This window comes from Capsicum annuum, chromosome 8 (genome assembly GCF_002878395.1).
Source record: "Capsicum annuum cultivar UCD-10X-F1 chromosome 8, UCD10Xv1.1, whole genome shotgun sequence".
NCBI classification, from domain to species: Eukaryota; Viridiplantae; Streptophyta; class Magnoliopsida; order Solanales; family Solanaceae; genus Capsicum; species Capsicum annuum.
Genome location: NC_061118.1, coordinates 88,842,316 through 88,857,150, shown reverse-complemented (window position 1 = coordinate 88,857,150; position 14,835 = coordinate 88,842,316). Strand labels below are relative to the sequence as shown.

At 38.0% G+C, this 14,835-nt stretch overlaps 1 protein-coding gene across 1 annotated transcript; it reads right to left on the bottom strand.

Moving 5' to 3' along the window:
- Positions 1 to 1,801: 1,801 nt before the first annotated feature.
- On the bottom strand, positions 1,802 to 10,337 carry LOC107879071. Its single transcript, XM_016726196.2, has 5 exons — positions 10,059 to 10,337; positions 6,431 to 6,485; positions 6,146 to 6,251; positions 2,269 to 2,357; positions 1,802 to 2,163 (listed from the first exon to the last, which is right to left on the bottom strand). Exons 1-5 carry the CDS (start codon positions 10,335 to 10,337, stop codon positions 1,802 to 1,804), a joined length of 891 nt encoding a protein of 296 aa, XP_016581682.2.
- Between the last annotated feature and the right edge of the window lie 4,498 nt (positions 10,338 to 14,835).

Below are 14,835 nucleotides of genomic sequence, written 5' to 3'. Positions count from 1 at the left end.
CACATTCATATTATAGTCTTTTAGCAGGTCTAACCATCTTCTATGTCAAGGATTCAACTCCCTCTGACTAAACACATACTGCAGGCTTTTGTGGTCCGTAAACACATCCACATGAACACCATACAGATAGTGTCTCCAAATTTTCAAAGCAAAAACCACAACAGCTAATTAAAGATCATAGGTTGGATAATTCTTTTCTTGCGGCTTCAAATGTTTAGAGGCATAGGCTATAACCTTACCCCTCCACATCAACACACAACCCAAGCCAACTCTAGAGGCATCACAATACACGACAAAACCATCCGTACCATCGGGTAGTGTTAACACTGGGGCTGAATTGAGTCGAGTCTTTAACTCCTGAAAACTCTTTTTGCTGGAATCTGACCAAAGAAACATAACTTTATTTTGGGTCAACCGGGTCATGAGAGACACAATAGAAGAGATACCTTCAACAAATGGCAGTAATAGCCAGCTAGACCCAAGAAACTCCTAATGTCTGATGGAGAGATAGGTTTAGGCTAATTTATTACAGCTTCTGTCTTTTGGGGATCAACTCTAATGCCTTCGGCTGAAATAATATGACCGAGAAAGGCTACTGACCTTAGCCAAAACTCACACTTGCTGAATTTAGCGAATAATTGATGATCTCCAAGAGCTTGCATGACAATCCTAAGATGATCTGCATGGTCATCCTCACTACCGGAGTATACAAGGATATTATCTATGAACACTGTGATGAACATATCAAGATACTGTTTGAACACTCGATTCATGAGGTCCATAAAACTGCCGGATCATTGGTTAGCTAGAAAGACATGACTAGAAACTCAAAATAGCCATAACGGGTTCGAAAGGTTGTCTTTGGAATATCACACTCCCTCACTTTAAGCTGATGATAGCCAGATATAAGCTCTATCTTTGAGAAATAACTTGCACCTTGCAATTGATCAAACAGGTCATCAATTCTAGAAAGAGGGTACTTATTCTTGACTGTGACCTTATTAAGCTGGAGATAGTCAATGCACATACGCAAAGAACTGTCTTTCTTTCGTATGAACAAGACAGGTACGACCCATAGAGAAATACTGGGCCTTATAAAACCTTTATCTAGAAGATCTTTAAGTTGTTCTTTCAACTCCGTAAGCTCTGCGGGTGCTATTCAGTACGTAGAGATAGAAATAGGCTATGTATTAGGAAAAAGGTCAATCTTGAACTTTATCTCACTATCGGGTGGTACCCCTGGGAGATCTTCCAAAAAGACATCAGGAAACTCATTAACTTTATTGACTGACTGAATAGTGGGAGTCTCAGACTTAGTGTCTTTAACTCAAACTAGATGATAGATGCCACCTTTGGAAATCAACTTTCTAGCTTTAAGATAGGATAGAAAATGACTCTTGAGAGACACAAAATTCCTGGACCACTCAAAGACTGGATCATCTGTAAAGTGAAACTTAACCACATGGGTGCGACAATCTATAGATGCATAATAGGAATGAAACCAATCCATATCCAGAATAAGATCAAAATCAACCATATCTAACTATATCAAATCAACAAATATGACCGTATGAAAAACAGTAATAGGACACTTTTTGTAAACTTGCTTAGCAACAACTGACTCACCTATTTGGGTAGAAACCAGGATAGGCTCAGGGATCTTTTCAGAACTTATCTCAAGATTCACAGCGACTAAAGGGGTCACATAAGAGAAACTTAAAATAGGGTCCAACAATACATACATATCAAAATGAAAGACACGAAGCATACCAGTAACAACATCTAGGGAATTCTCCTGTTCCTAGTGGGATGGAAAAGCATAGAATCGATTTTGGTGTTGATCGCCAGCGGTGTTGGATAAAGCGCCTTGAGGAGGGGCTGGATGGGCTAAACGACCTGGTGCACTGGCAGCCTGAGCCTGGGGTCGAAAATCACGGCACCCATGTCTAGTATGCGAACATTCTCTAAGTTTGTGGCCTAAATTTCCACATCCAAAACAACCCCTCTGATCGGCCAAGCACTCGCCTGGATGGATCCTACTATACTTAGCATATGAAGGATAATTAGGCTTGTTACTCACACTATGTTGGTATCTAGAAATTGAAGACTTATTCGCCGGATCCTGCCTGATTCTGGGTGTGGGAGCACTGGCTGATAACGACGCTGGCATAGAAGAATGATTCTGAAATTATGGATGGTTCCCTCCATGGGATCTAGTCTAGCCATTCTCAAACTACTCTGATCTAGCTCTCTTATTTCCCCTTATACCTTCTCTATCCTTTATTTTTTCTGCCTCAATCTGTTGAGCATGCACCATTAGTCTATCAAGATCCATGTCCTTGTTGAGCAAAGCAGTCCTACATTTTTTTACCACCAATCCAGATACACCGGTCATGAACTTACTCATACTAGATCTGGGGTCAGCTATCATGTCAGGAGCATACTTAGATAGCTGGGTGAACTTGAGGCAATACTCCTTTACTGTTATAGAGCCTTGCCTCAGGTTCATAAACTCCTTTAACTTTTCTTCCCTCATCTCAAGTGGTAAGAACTTATCTAAGAATGCATCCCGAAATACTTGCCATATCATAGGAGCTGCATTCTCCCCTCTATTCTTCCTATACATCACAACCCAATCATAGGCAATCTCCTTCAGCCTGTAGGATGCCAATTCTACACTCTCCTCCTCAGAAACATACATAACTTGGGTGATCTTCTTTACCTTATCAAGATACAACTGTGGGTCCTCACCTATCTTTGACCCAAAGAACTCGGGTGGGTTCATTCTCATAAAGTCACGAAGTCTGGCTACGGCTGTGTCACCACCTTGCTGATGCAGAACAACAGCCTGATTGTTGGCTTGCACAGTAGCAGTTATGTCTTGGGCTAATATATGAGAAACAGCCCAAAACTCGGCATGAGACACATTCTTGTTCAAGGGATCAACAAGTTGGGGTGGCTGATTTTCATTTCTATGGGGATTAGCTCATTGGGGAGGCATTTTCTATCGTAAAAGAGCATGATTTATTCATAGATAGAGACAGTTGTAGGCATGATAGATTCTGAAAGAAAGAGATGACTTTTCCTAAAATGTCCCGTAGCCTCTTACTCATAGGTGTGGCATACTTCACACCGATAATTAAGACTCTACGTACGCAGCTTGTCTGACTCCCTAGGACTCCATAAACCTGTCTCAGAAATCAAGTTTGTAATCCTCCAAAATCTTATCCCGAGACGTCACACGGTGCTTAAGGCTACAAGTAGCCCCAAGCTAACCCTTTAAGCCTCATACTACTTCTAACACTTACTTTAGAATAAATGAACTTAGCAATAATATCATATCATGTCAAGTCTGTACTAAAACAACTGAAAAGAACATCATCTTAATATAAAAATACTGAAGAGTCTAACACACAACTGATAGTCTGATAAGCCTCTACTTGCTAAATAACTAGACAGTCATTAGGACAGACCCCCAACTGACTCGGACTGAAGATAATATTCAAAACACTGCGAAAGTAGAAAAAACTACAAAACAGGTCCTCGAACCATGAGGACTCACCAAAGATAAGAATGTAGACGAGATGATTGGAGATCTCTGTCACTGCTAAGATGGAGCACCTAAACCTATATTATGAGACAATGTAGCATACAAACGTATATATGGATCAGTACTTTGAGAATGTACTGTGTATATGGGGGTGTATGCATTAAGTAAACAATATCATTAATCTTTATAAAACTATACATGCAAATATGAATGACTCACATAGCTCGAATAAGTCTAAAATATAGACCTCATAAATCATGAATAATGAATAAGCAGTATAAATCTCATGAGTCATTACACTTAGTTCTGAAATATGTATTCTCCTCTTAGTCTCAGTACATGTAAAAAAAGGAATCTTAAAACAATAACTTTCAAACTCATACTTTTACCTTAAGGAGAATAACGAACTTCTTTTAAAACTCAAGGACTCAAAGATTTGGGATTATGGAACTTTGGGAGATTGTGGAAACTTGGGAGTTTCTTCTAACTGACATAAACTATGTGAGCAACATGGAGTCCAATGTCTTACCCACGTTGGGGAGAGCTGTTCTATCCTTGCCGCCAGAATAGAACCTTAACTTTAGTGATCACTATCTTAACCCACTTGGGGTAAATCAAATCCTATGGTAGCTCGTAGTTCTGGGGTATGAAACCTTGTAATCAAGCCCAACTCGGTGCTAAATACTACTCCCATACTTAGGCTCCGAACGTTTTAGGAAAATCCACTTTAAATAATACTAGAATGTGTAATAGAAGCTAGCTATGCTTCGCTTTGCTTTAAATCATAGATAAAAGAAGATTCCTATCTTAGCTTACGATCAAAGTTCAACCTTCTTTATAATCAAAGTACTAGCTTGTTTAAATTATGCTAATACATTATTTTCAAGAAACATCACAATTCATACTTGACTTAAAGCATATATACATACTCAAATAATCATAATTTGATAATAAAGCTTAAATCTTGACTTCAACCTTAGGAACACTCAAAAACATCAATTCATGGTAAGGATGTGCAATTTATATCATAATTTCTCATATTCAAACATAAATAAGTGAAATAACATGCAATTTCAAGACTTGAACAATTTATAAATTCATAACCTCAAAGTAAAGTAAATTGGGCAAAACCCATTTGCAAAAACATGAAATTCTTTAATAAAAATCTAAACTTTGGGCACAAGAACGGAAGGAGTATTCTTGTTCAAGCCCCACATACTTTAGATTATGGACTTTGAATAAAATCTTGCTCTTGGGATGCTATCCACGACTTTGAACGGATATTCTTGATGCTCTTGATTTGGGGATTCCAATTCTTGAAGAAAATTTGAAAAGTGATGGTGAATTCTTGAGTTTCTTGGACTTTGGGTTGAAACCCTAGAAAGTGTTCTTGGTGAATTTTAGAGAAGAAGGCTATATTTTAGTATTTGGGGACCTTAATCCCGTGTTATGATTGATAAAGGGTGGGGAAAAAAGACTAAATTGCCCCTTTGGATGCGGATTTTAAAAGCTGAAATACTGGGCATCGACGCGATTGGCGCCGCGGCGCGTTGATGCCATCGACGCGATACCCGACGCGTCGCGCCCTAATAACGCCAAGCCTCTATCTTTTGACTGGCAGTTCCTGTACAAAATTGACCAACACGATGGGCGATGCGGCTTGCCAAGATTGCATTGGTCCACTATTTTGGGACACCAATTAAGGTCTAAATGCGGTACGAAAAATCTGAAACTTGTTTGGGAACACCTATTGACCTGCCTAATCATGAATTAGCTAAAATATCAACTATCAAAGGTCGAAAAGGTCATTAATAAAATCCTTAAAGTTTCAAGGTCTAAAAAAATGACTAAGTCCTAGCACTTAGCCAAATTTCTGATTACGAGACTTCTCTTGACATGCTCTAAAGGCTTGGATGATGAGAAAAATTTGCAGGGTCTTATAATATCTCCCCCTTGGAAACATTCGTCCTCGAATGTCGCTATTTAGGCTAAGAATATAAAGAAAACTGAGCATGCATAGCTGAAATAAATTGCTTAACTGACTCTACATCATTCTAAACTTTTGAGTACTTTAGAGAATGCATGGACTTATAAAGAAGGCACTATATAGCTGGATACACATGATTAAATAGGAATTGAATTAAGGAAGAGTTGTACCTTTGGCTAGATCTGAATTTACGAAGAAGAGATGGGGGTACTTGGCTTGCATATCTGCTTCTGCTTCCCAAGTAGCACCCTCAACTGACTGGTTCCGCCAAAGAACTTTGACCAAGGGAACTTTTTGTTCCTTAGTCTAAGGATCTGATGGTCTAGGATCTCAACTGGAATCTCTTCATATTAAAGACTATTCTGAACATCTGAGCTTTCAAAAGAAACTACTATAGCGGTGTCACCGATACATTTCTTAAGCATAGAGATGTGAAAGATAGGATGAACAACTAACAATTCTGCGGGCAACTCAATCTCATAGGCTACTTTCCCAATACGACTTAGAATTCTATAGGGGCCAATATACCGAGGACTAAGCTTCCCCTTCTTGCCAAATCTTTTCACCCCTTTCATGGGTGAAATTTTCATATACACAAAATCACCTACCTCAAACTCAAGGTCCCTCTTCTCATGTCTGCATATGATTTCTGACCATTCTGGGCTATCTTTAACCTTTCTCTAATCAACTTAACCTTCTCTATAGCCTCAAACACTACATAAGGTCCAATCAGAGTAGCCACACCCACTTCGAACCAACCTATGGGTAATCTACATTTCCTCCCATAAAGAGCCTCAAATGGGGCCATCTGGATGCTAGAGTGATAATGTTGTTATACACAAATTCAATCAATGGAAAATGCTCATCCCAACTGCCTTTGAAATCAAGAGTACATGCCCTCAACATGTCTTCCAGAGTCTGGATAATCCCCTCAACCTGACCATCTGTCTGCAAATAAAAAGAAGAACAAAGAAGAACCTGCGTACCAAGACCCTTCTGAAAAGCTTTCCAGAACTGAGAAGTAAACTGAGTACCACTATCTGAGATGATAGACAAGGGAACTCCATACAACCTGACCAACTCTCAGATATACATTTTATCATAATTCTCAGCTGTATAAGATGTATGCACTTGCAGGAAATGCACTGACTTAGTCAACCTGTCTACACTAACCCAAATCGAATCATGATGACGACGCGAAAGGGGTAAACTAGTTACAAAATGCACGTTAACCTCTTCCCACTTCCAAGTGAGATACCAAAATCTTGCATTATACCACCGGGTCTTTGGTGCTCTACCTTAACTTGTTGGGAAATTGTACACCTTGTTACAAACTCAGCTATATCCTTCGTCATACCACTCCACCAATAAATTTCTCACAAATCGTGGTACATTTTGGTAGAATCGGGATGAATAGAATATCATACACCATATGTCTCAACCATAATTCTCAGGCTCAAATCATCAACATAAGGAAGACATAATTTATCTTGGCATTTCAACACACCATCTCCCCCTTGGGAGAAAACCTCCACCTTTTGGTCCTTAACTAACTCCTTCAGTTTGACTAAACTAGGATCCATATCTTGCTTCTCCTTCACTTCCAAAACTAAAGAGGACTCGGAACTACTTAGAAACCAAACATTCCCCTCAGCAGAATCAAGCAACCTAACACCCAATCTGGCCAAACGATGAACTTCATGAGCTAACTCTTTCTTATCCTTCTCCATATGAGCCACACTGCCCATAAACATCCTACTAAGGGTGTCTGCCACTACATTGGCCTTGCCCGGATGATATAATACACTCATATCATAGTCTTTTAGCAGCTCTAACCATCTTCTGTGTCTAAGATTCAACTCCCTCTGAGTAAACACATACTGCAATCTTTTGTGGTCCATAAACACATCCACATGAACACCATACAGATAGTGTCTCCAAATTTTCAAAGCAAAAACCACAACAGCTAATTTAAGATCATGGGTTGGATAATTCTTTTCTTGCAGCTTCAACTGTCTAAAGGCATAGGCTATAACCTTACCCCTCTACATCAACACACAACCCAAGACAACTCTAGAGGCATCATAATACACCACAAAACCATACCATCGGGCAATGTTAACACTAGGGCTGAAGTGAGTCGAGTCTTTAACTCCGGAAAACTCTTCTCGTAGGAATCTGGCTTAAGGAACTTAACTTTCTTTTGGGTCTACCGAGTAATGGGAGACGCAATAGATGAGAAACCTTCAACAAAATGGCAGTAATAGCTAGCTAGACCCAAGAAACTCCTAATGTCTAATGGAGAGATAGGTCTAGGCTTATTTGTTACAGCTTCTGTCTTTTGGGGATCAACTCTAATGCCTTCAGCTGAAATAATATGACCGAGAAAGGCTACTGAACTTAGCCAAAACTCACACTTGCTGAATTTAGAGAATAATTGATGATCTCTAAGAGCTTGCAAGATAATCCTAAGATGATCTGCATGGTCATCCTCACTATGAGAGTATACAAGGATATCATCTATGAACACTATAACGAACATATCAAGATACTGTTTGAACACTCAATTTATGAGGTCCATAAAAGATGCTGGAGCATTGTTTAACCTAAAAGACATGACTAGAAACTTAAAATGGCCATAACGGGTTCTAAAGGCTGTCTTTGGAATATCACACTCCCTCACTTTAAGCTGATGATAGCCAGATATAAGCTCTATCTTTGAGAAATAACTTGCATCTTGCAATTGATCAAACAGGTCATCAATTCTAGGAAAAGGGTACTTATTCTTGACTGTGACCTTATTAAGCTGGCGATAGTCAATGTACATACGAAAAGAACTATCTTTCTTTCGCATGAACAAGACAGGTGCACCCCATAGAGAAACACTGGGCCTTATGAAACCTTTATCTAGAAGATCTTTGAGTTGTTCTTTAAACTCCTTAAGCACTGCGGGTGCCATTCAGTACAACGAGATAGTAATAGACTGTGTATCAGAAAGAAGGTCAGTCCCAAACTCTATCTCTCTATCGGGTGGTACCCCTGGGAGATCTTCAAGAAAGACATCAGAAAACTCATTAACTATGTTGACTAACAGAATAATGGGAGTCTCAGACTTAGTGTCTTTAGCTCAAACTAGATGATAGATGCAACCTTTGGAAATCAACTTTCTGGCTTTAAGATAGGATATAAAATGACTTTTGGGAGACACAGAATTTTAGGACCACTTAAAGACTGGCTCATCTGGAAAGTGAAACTTAACCACATGGGTATGACAGTCTATAGATGCATAAATGGAATGAAACCAATCCATACCCAGAATAAGATCAAAATCGACTATATCTAACTATATAAAATCAGCAAATATGACCTTATGAAAAATAGTAACATGATAATTTTTGTAAACTTGCTTAGCAACAACTGACTCACCTATTGGGGTAGAAACCATGATAGGCTCAGGGATCTTTTTAGAATTTATCTCAAAATTCACAGCAACTAATAGGGTCACATAAGAGAAACTTAACCCAGGGTCCAACAATACATACATATCAAAATGAAAGACACGAAGCATAACAGTAATAACATCTGGGGAATCTTCCTGTTCCTAGTGGGATGAAAAAGCATAGAATTGATTTTGTTGCTGACCGCCAGCAGTGTTGGATGAAGCACCCTGAGGAGGGGCTGGACGAGCTAAAGGAGCTGGTGCACTGGTAGCTTGAGTTTGGGATCGAATATCACGGCTCCCCTGTCTAGTATGCAGACATTCTCTAAGTCTATAACCTAACTTTCCATATAAAATACAACCCCTCTGATCGACAAAGCACTCACCGGGAGTAATCCTACCATACTTAGCATATGGGGGATAATTAGGCTTGTTACTCACACTGTGTTGGGATCTAGAAATAGAAGACTTATTCCCTGAATCCTGCCTAATTCTGAGTGTGGGAGCACTGGCTGATGACGACGCTGGCATAGATGAACGATTCTAAAACTGTGGATGGTTCCCTTAATGGGATCTAATCTGGCCATTCTTAAACTTCTCATATCTGGCCCTCTTATTTTCCCTTACACCTTCTCTCTTCTTTATTATTTCTACCTCAATCTACTGAGCATGCATCATTAGTCTAGCAAGATCTATGTCCTTGTTTAGCATAGCAGTCCTACATTCCTTCACCACCAATCTAGATACACCGGTCATGAACTTACTCATACTAGATCTGGGGTTAGCTATTATGTCAGGAGCATACTTAGATAGCTGGGTGAACTTGAGGCAATACTTATTTACTGTCATAGATCCTCACCTTAGGTTCATAAACTCCTCTACCTTCGCTTTCCTTATATCAAGTGGTAAGAACATGTCTAAGATGCATCCCAAAACACTTGCCATGTCATAAGAGCTGCATTCTTTCCTCTATTCTTCCTTCACATCACAACCCAATCATAGGCACCCTCCTTCAGCCTGTAGGATGCTAGTTCTACACTCTTCTTCTCAGAAACATACATAACTTGGGTAATCTTCTTTACCTTATAAAGATACAACTGTGGGTTCTCATCTATATTTGACCCAAAGAACTCAAGCGGGTTTATTCTCATAAAGTCACGAAGTCTGGCTGTGATTGTGTCACCACCTTGCTGATACAGAACATTAGCCTGATTATTGGCTTGCACAGTAGCAGTCATGGCTTGGGCTAATATCTGAAAATCTACCCGAAACTTGGCCTGAGACATATTCTTGTTCAAGGGATCAACATGTTGGGGTGTCTGATTGTCGTTTCTATGGGTATTAGCTCTTTGGGGAGGCATTTTCTGTCATAAAAGAGCATGAGTTATTCATAGATGGAGACAGTTGTAGGCATGATAGATTCTGAAAGAAAGAGATGACTTTTCCTAAAACGTCCCGTAACCTTTTGCTTATAGGTATGGCACACTTCACACCGATGATCAAGACTCTACGTAATGCAGCTTTTCTGACTCCCTAGGACTCCTTAAACCTTTCTTTGATACCAAGTTTGTAATACCCTAAAATCTTATCCCGAGACGTCACACGGTGCTTAAGGCTACAACTAGCTCCAAGCTAACCCTTTGAGCCTTATAATACTTCTAAAACTACTTTAGAATAAATGAACTGAGCAATAATATCATATCATGTCAAGTCAGAACTAAAAAAACTGAAAAGAACATCATCTAAATATCAAAATACTGAAGAGTCTAACACGAAACTGATAGTCTGACAAGCCTCTACATGCTAAATAACTAGAGAGTCATTAGGACAGCCCCCAACTGACTTGGACTGAAGATGATACTCAATACACTGTGAAAGTAGAAAAAACTGCAGAACAGGTCCTTGAACTATGAGGACTCACCAGAGATAAGAATGTAGTCGAGATGTTTGGAGATTACTGTCGCTGCTAAGACTGAGCACCTGAACCTATATTTGAGACAATGTAGCACATAGATGTATATGTGGATCAGTACTTTGAGAATGTACTGAGTATATGGGGGTGTATGCATTAAGTAAACAATATCGTTAATCTTTAAAAAACTATACATGCAAATATAAATGACTCACATAGATTGAATAAGTCTGAAATATAGACCTCATAAATCATGAATAATGAATATGTAGTATAAATCTCATGAGTCATTACACTTAGTTCTGAAATCGGTATTCTCTTCTTATTCTCAATACATATAAACAAAAGAAATCTTAAAACAATAACTTTCAAACTCATACTTTTATCTTAAGGAGAATAAAGAACTTTTTTTTAAAACTTACGGACTCAAAGATTTGGGATTATGGAACTTTGGGAGATTGTGGAAACTTGGGAGTTTCTTCTAACTGACATAAACTATGTGAGCAACATGGAGTCCAATGTCTTACCCACGTTGGGGAGAGCTGTTCTATCCTTGCTATCAGAATAGAAACTTAACTTTAGTGATCACTATTTTAACCCACTTGGGGTAAATCAAATCCTACGGTGAATCATAGTTCGGGGGCATGAAACCTTGAAATCAAGCCCAACTCGGTCCTAAATACTACTCCTATACTTAGGCTTAAATTTTTTTTGGAAAATCGACTTTAAATAATACAAGAATGTGTAATAAAAGCTAGCTATACTTCACTTTGGTTTAAATCACAGATTAAAGTGGATTCCTATCTTAGCTTAGGATCAAAGACCAACTGTCACGCCTCAAATCCTATTGGGGCAGACTGGCACCCGTAATCGAGGAGGCCTGGGAGAACCAGCTCATAAGCTTATACTTCCCATGCATACCTCTATGACAACTCAAAATTCAGACAGCATCATGTCGCATATAAAAGGAAATAATCACCTGTATAAGCTCGAGCACACTTATATATGTATATACAATACTTGGCTGTTAGAGCCATCACGTCTATTAACAAAACACCACCTTGACTGTACATTAGGTCTACAAAGCCTCTAGATAATACACACAGTTTAACTAAGGTCGGGACACACCTCGCCATATAACTAACTTCTATACAATACCAAAAGTAACTGGATGTGACATGGAAAGCCCCAAAGCAAACTGTAGCTCACCAAAAATAGCTGGATATCTTGGCTCCTACTTATACGGTGTATGAGCTAAGGTACCTGTGCCTGCAGCATGAAATACAGGTCCCCCGTGGGGATGTCAGTACAAAATATGTACTGAGTATGTAAAGCTGTAGATAATCACATATGATATAGGAGCTCAATAGAAATCAGAAACAAGTAAATAAATAGTAATAAAAGTGAACCACACTTACTAGAACTTGTGACAACCTGTACATTGTATTTATTCAATCACTTTACCTTCGTTCTTATTATCTTTGTAATCATTACTGTACTGTGACCATTAGGCTGCCTCCAGTACATATCAACTGGGATCGACCCATGATAAGCTTATTCCCCTGGGATACCACCCATAAACACATAAATAAGGATCGACCCATGATAGGCTTATGCCCCTAGGATACCACCCGATAAGAGAGAACTTCCATCACTTAGTTCAATTAATCTTTGAGATTTTTATTTCGGCCGCCACCATATTTTTGATACTTTGAAACAATGATACATCAATAAGAGACATGTAAATAGACCATCAATGCAATAACGATGAAGTTAGAATTCATTGGCACATCGATGAAGTATTTTGGAGTCATCAATGCCATAACAATAAAGTAGGAACTTATTGGTATATCAATGAAACATTTTGGAGTCATTAATAGCACATGGATCTTGTTTGAGTAACCAGATACCTTCTGACATTTATTAGTGCAATAAACATGTAAGATTTGGAAGACAAGTAAGTATTGGAATGTCTTGACATCTTGCAGGGTGGAAACAAGTTCAGTGGTAACGTAGGACATCATACAAAACCATTATGGATCACATGTTATTGAATAACTTTGGAAACTTTCTTAATAGAACAAGTGTTCACTTTCATGCCAAAGATATGGTATAGAGTATGCTTTACATACCTGACTGTCAACCTTCAATACTAGTCCTAAATGGACTTTCTGTCTTTTCAGATTGCTTATCTACAATAAATATATATAGCAATCTAGTATTAACAACCAAACGTCACAATTCAATTATTTGAATTCACCAAACTAGTGGTTAAGTAATAAGCCTTAATTATACCATAAAGGGTGTCACTTTAATCCTCTTATACTCCAATTACATTCACATGCTATGCATATTCATACAACATCCTCCAATATCAAGTTTGGATTCATTTATCCTTCCAACCAATCCATTAAACCAAATTGAGCCATAGACATAAATAATCATCAATTCAATAGTATATCACCATATCCACCTTCCATAACTCAATTACCATATCCACCTTCCATAATTCAATATAACCAAACCATGCAAAATAGTCCATAACCCTATTTCCATCACCTTTTAATAACAACCAATACATATAACCCTCTATCACGCATATACATATGGAAAAGAATAAAGGCAAACAATATTCATACCTTAGAATTCACCTCTTGATTATGGAATCTTGTTTGCACAAATAATAGGTGCCGTTTGAAGCTCTCGAGATAACAAACGTAGTTATCGGATTACTTTAGAATTTTTACGGTTGAATCAAAAGTAATTTAAAGGTCAAATTTGGCTAGGGTGTGTTCTTTCTCAATGATTGATGATGAAAATGAGTTTTTGAACTCATATACATGTATATATACACATATTCCCGTCCATAATATAATAGAAAATGACCAAAATGCCTTTAAAATTTAAATAATGTCAAATCTGTCCTTTGGTGGACTATTTTGATAAGCTAAGGTAAATTGACCATAACTCTTTGCTCTGATATCGGATTTGGGTGAAATTGGTATCGTTGGAAGTATAATTCAAAGGGATTTCATTTCATATAAAGTAGGCCACCCAGTTCGTCTTGTACAAGGAGTTATGATCGTTTGAAGTTAACCCTAAAAAACTGTTTTTATAGGCTGAAGTAAAACGAGTATAACTCCTTCCTCCAATGTTGGATTTGGATGAAACCAATTGCATTGGAAAGAAGACTAAAAGATCTTTGTTTTCATAGGACGCAGATCTCCTAGTTCATTATATTAAGGGAGTTATGATCGTTCAAATTTGACCCAAAAATTCTGCTGGCCTCAGTAGTTTGTGTGCAGAAAATTTTCCTGCACATTTACTATTCCTAAATATCCCGGTCACCGTTTTATAGTTTCGAACGTGCTCAATTATAGCTGAAACCTATCCATTTTTGGAAATCTTTATATCGTTGGAAAGCTTATTCAATAACCTTCTCATGGAACCATCGATGGGCAAATTCTGGTATAAATAAAATAAAAAAATTAATTCCATATAAATAAGACCAATACACGTACTTGAATACGCTAATACACGTACTTAAATACGGGGTGTTACACCAACCTTCTTTATAATCAAAGTACTTGATTGTTTAAATCATGCTAATACATTATTTTCAAGAAACATCACAATTCATACTTGACTTAAAGCATATATACATACTCAAATAATCATAATTTCATAATGAAGCTTAAATCTTGACTTCAACCTTGGGAACACTCAAAAACATCAATTCATGGTAGGGATGTGCAATTCATATCATAATTTCTCATATTCAAACATAAATAAGTGAAATAACAAGTATGAAACATAAATAATCTCAATTCATGGTCTAAAAAAAATGACTAAGTCCCAACACTTAGCCAAATTTCTAAGTATGAGACTTCTCTTGACATGCTTAAATTGTTTAAATGACGAGTAAAATTTGCAAGGTCTTACATAGC

What these genes read in the sequence shown, in the direction of transcription:
- LOC107879071 (XM_016726196.2), bottom strand. Translation starts at nt 10,337, where the DNA reads ATGCCTCCCCAAAGAGCTAATACCCATAGAAACGACAATCAGACACCC. An exon ending in GGAAGACATGTTGAGGGCAT is followed by an intron (nt 6,252 to 6,430) that starts GTACTCTTGATT and finishes GACCTTATGTAG; the next exon opens with TGTTTGAGGCTATAGAGAAG. An exon ending in AAAAATAAAGGATAGAGAAG is followed by an intron (nt 2,164 to 2,268) that starts GTATAAGGGGAA and finishes CTTCTATGCCAG; the next exon opens with CGTCGTTATCAGCCAGTGCT.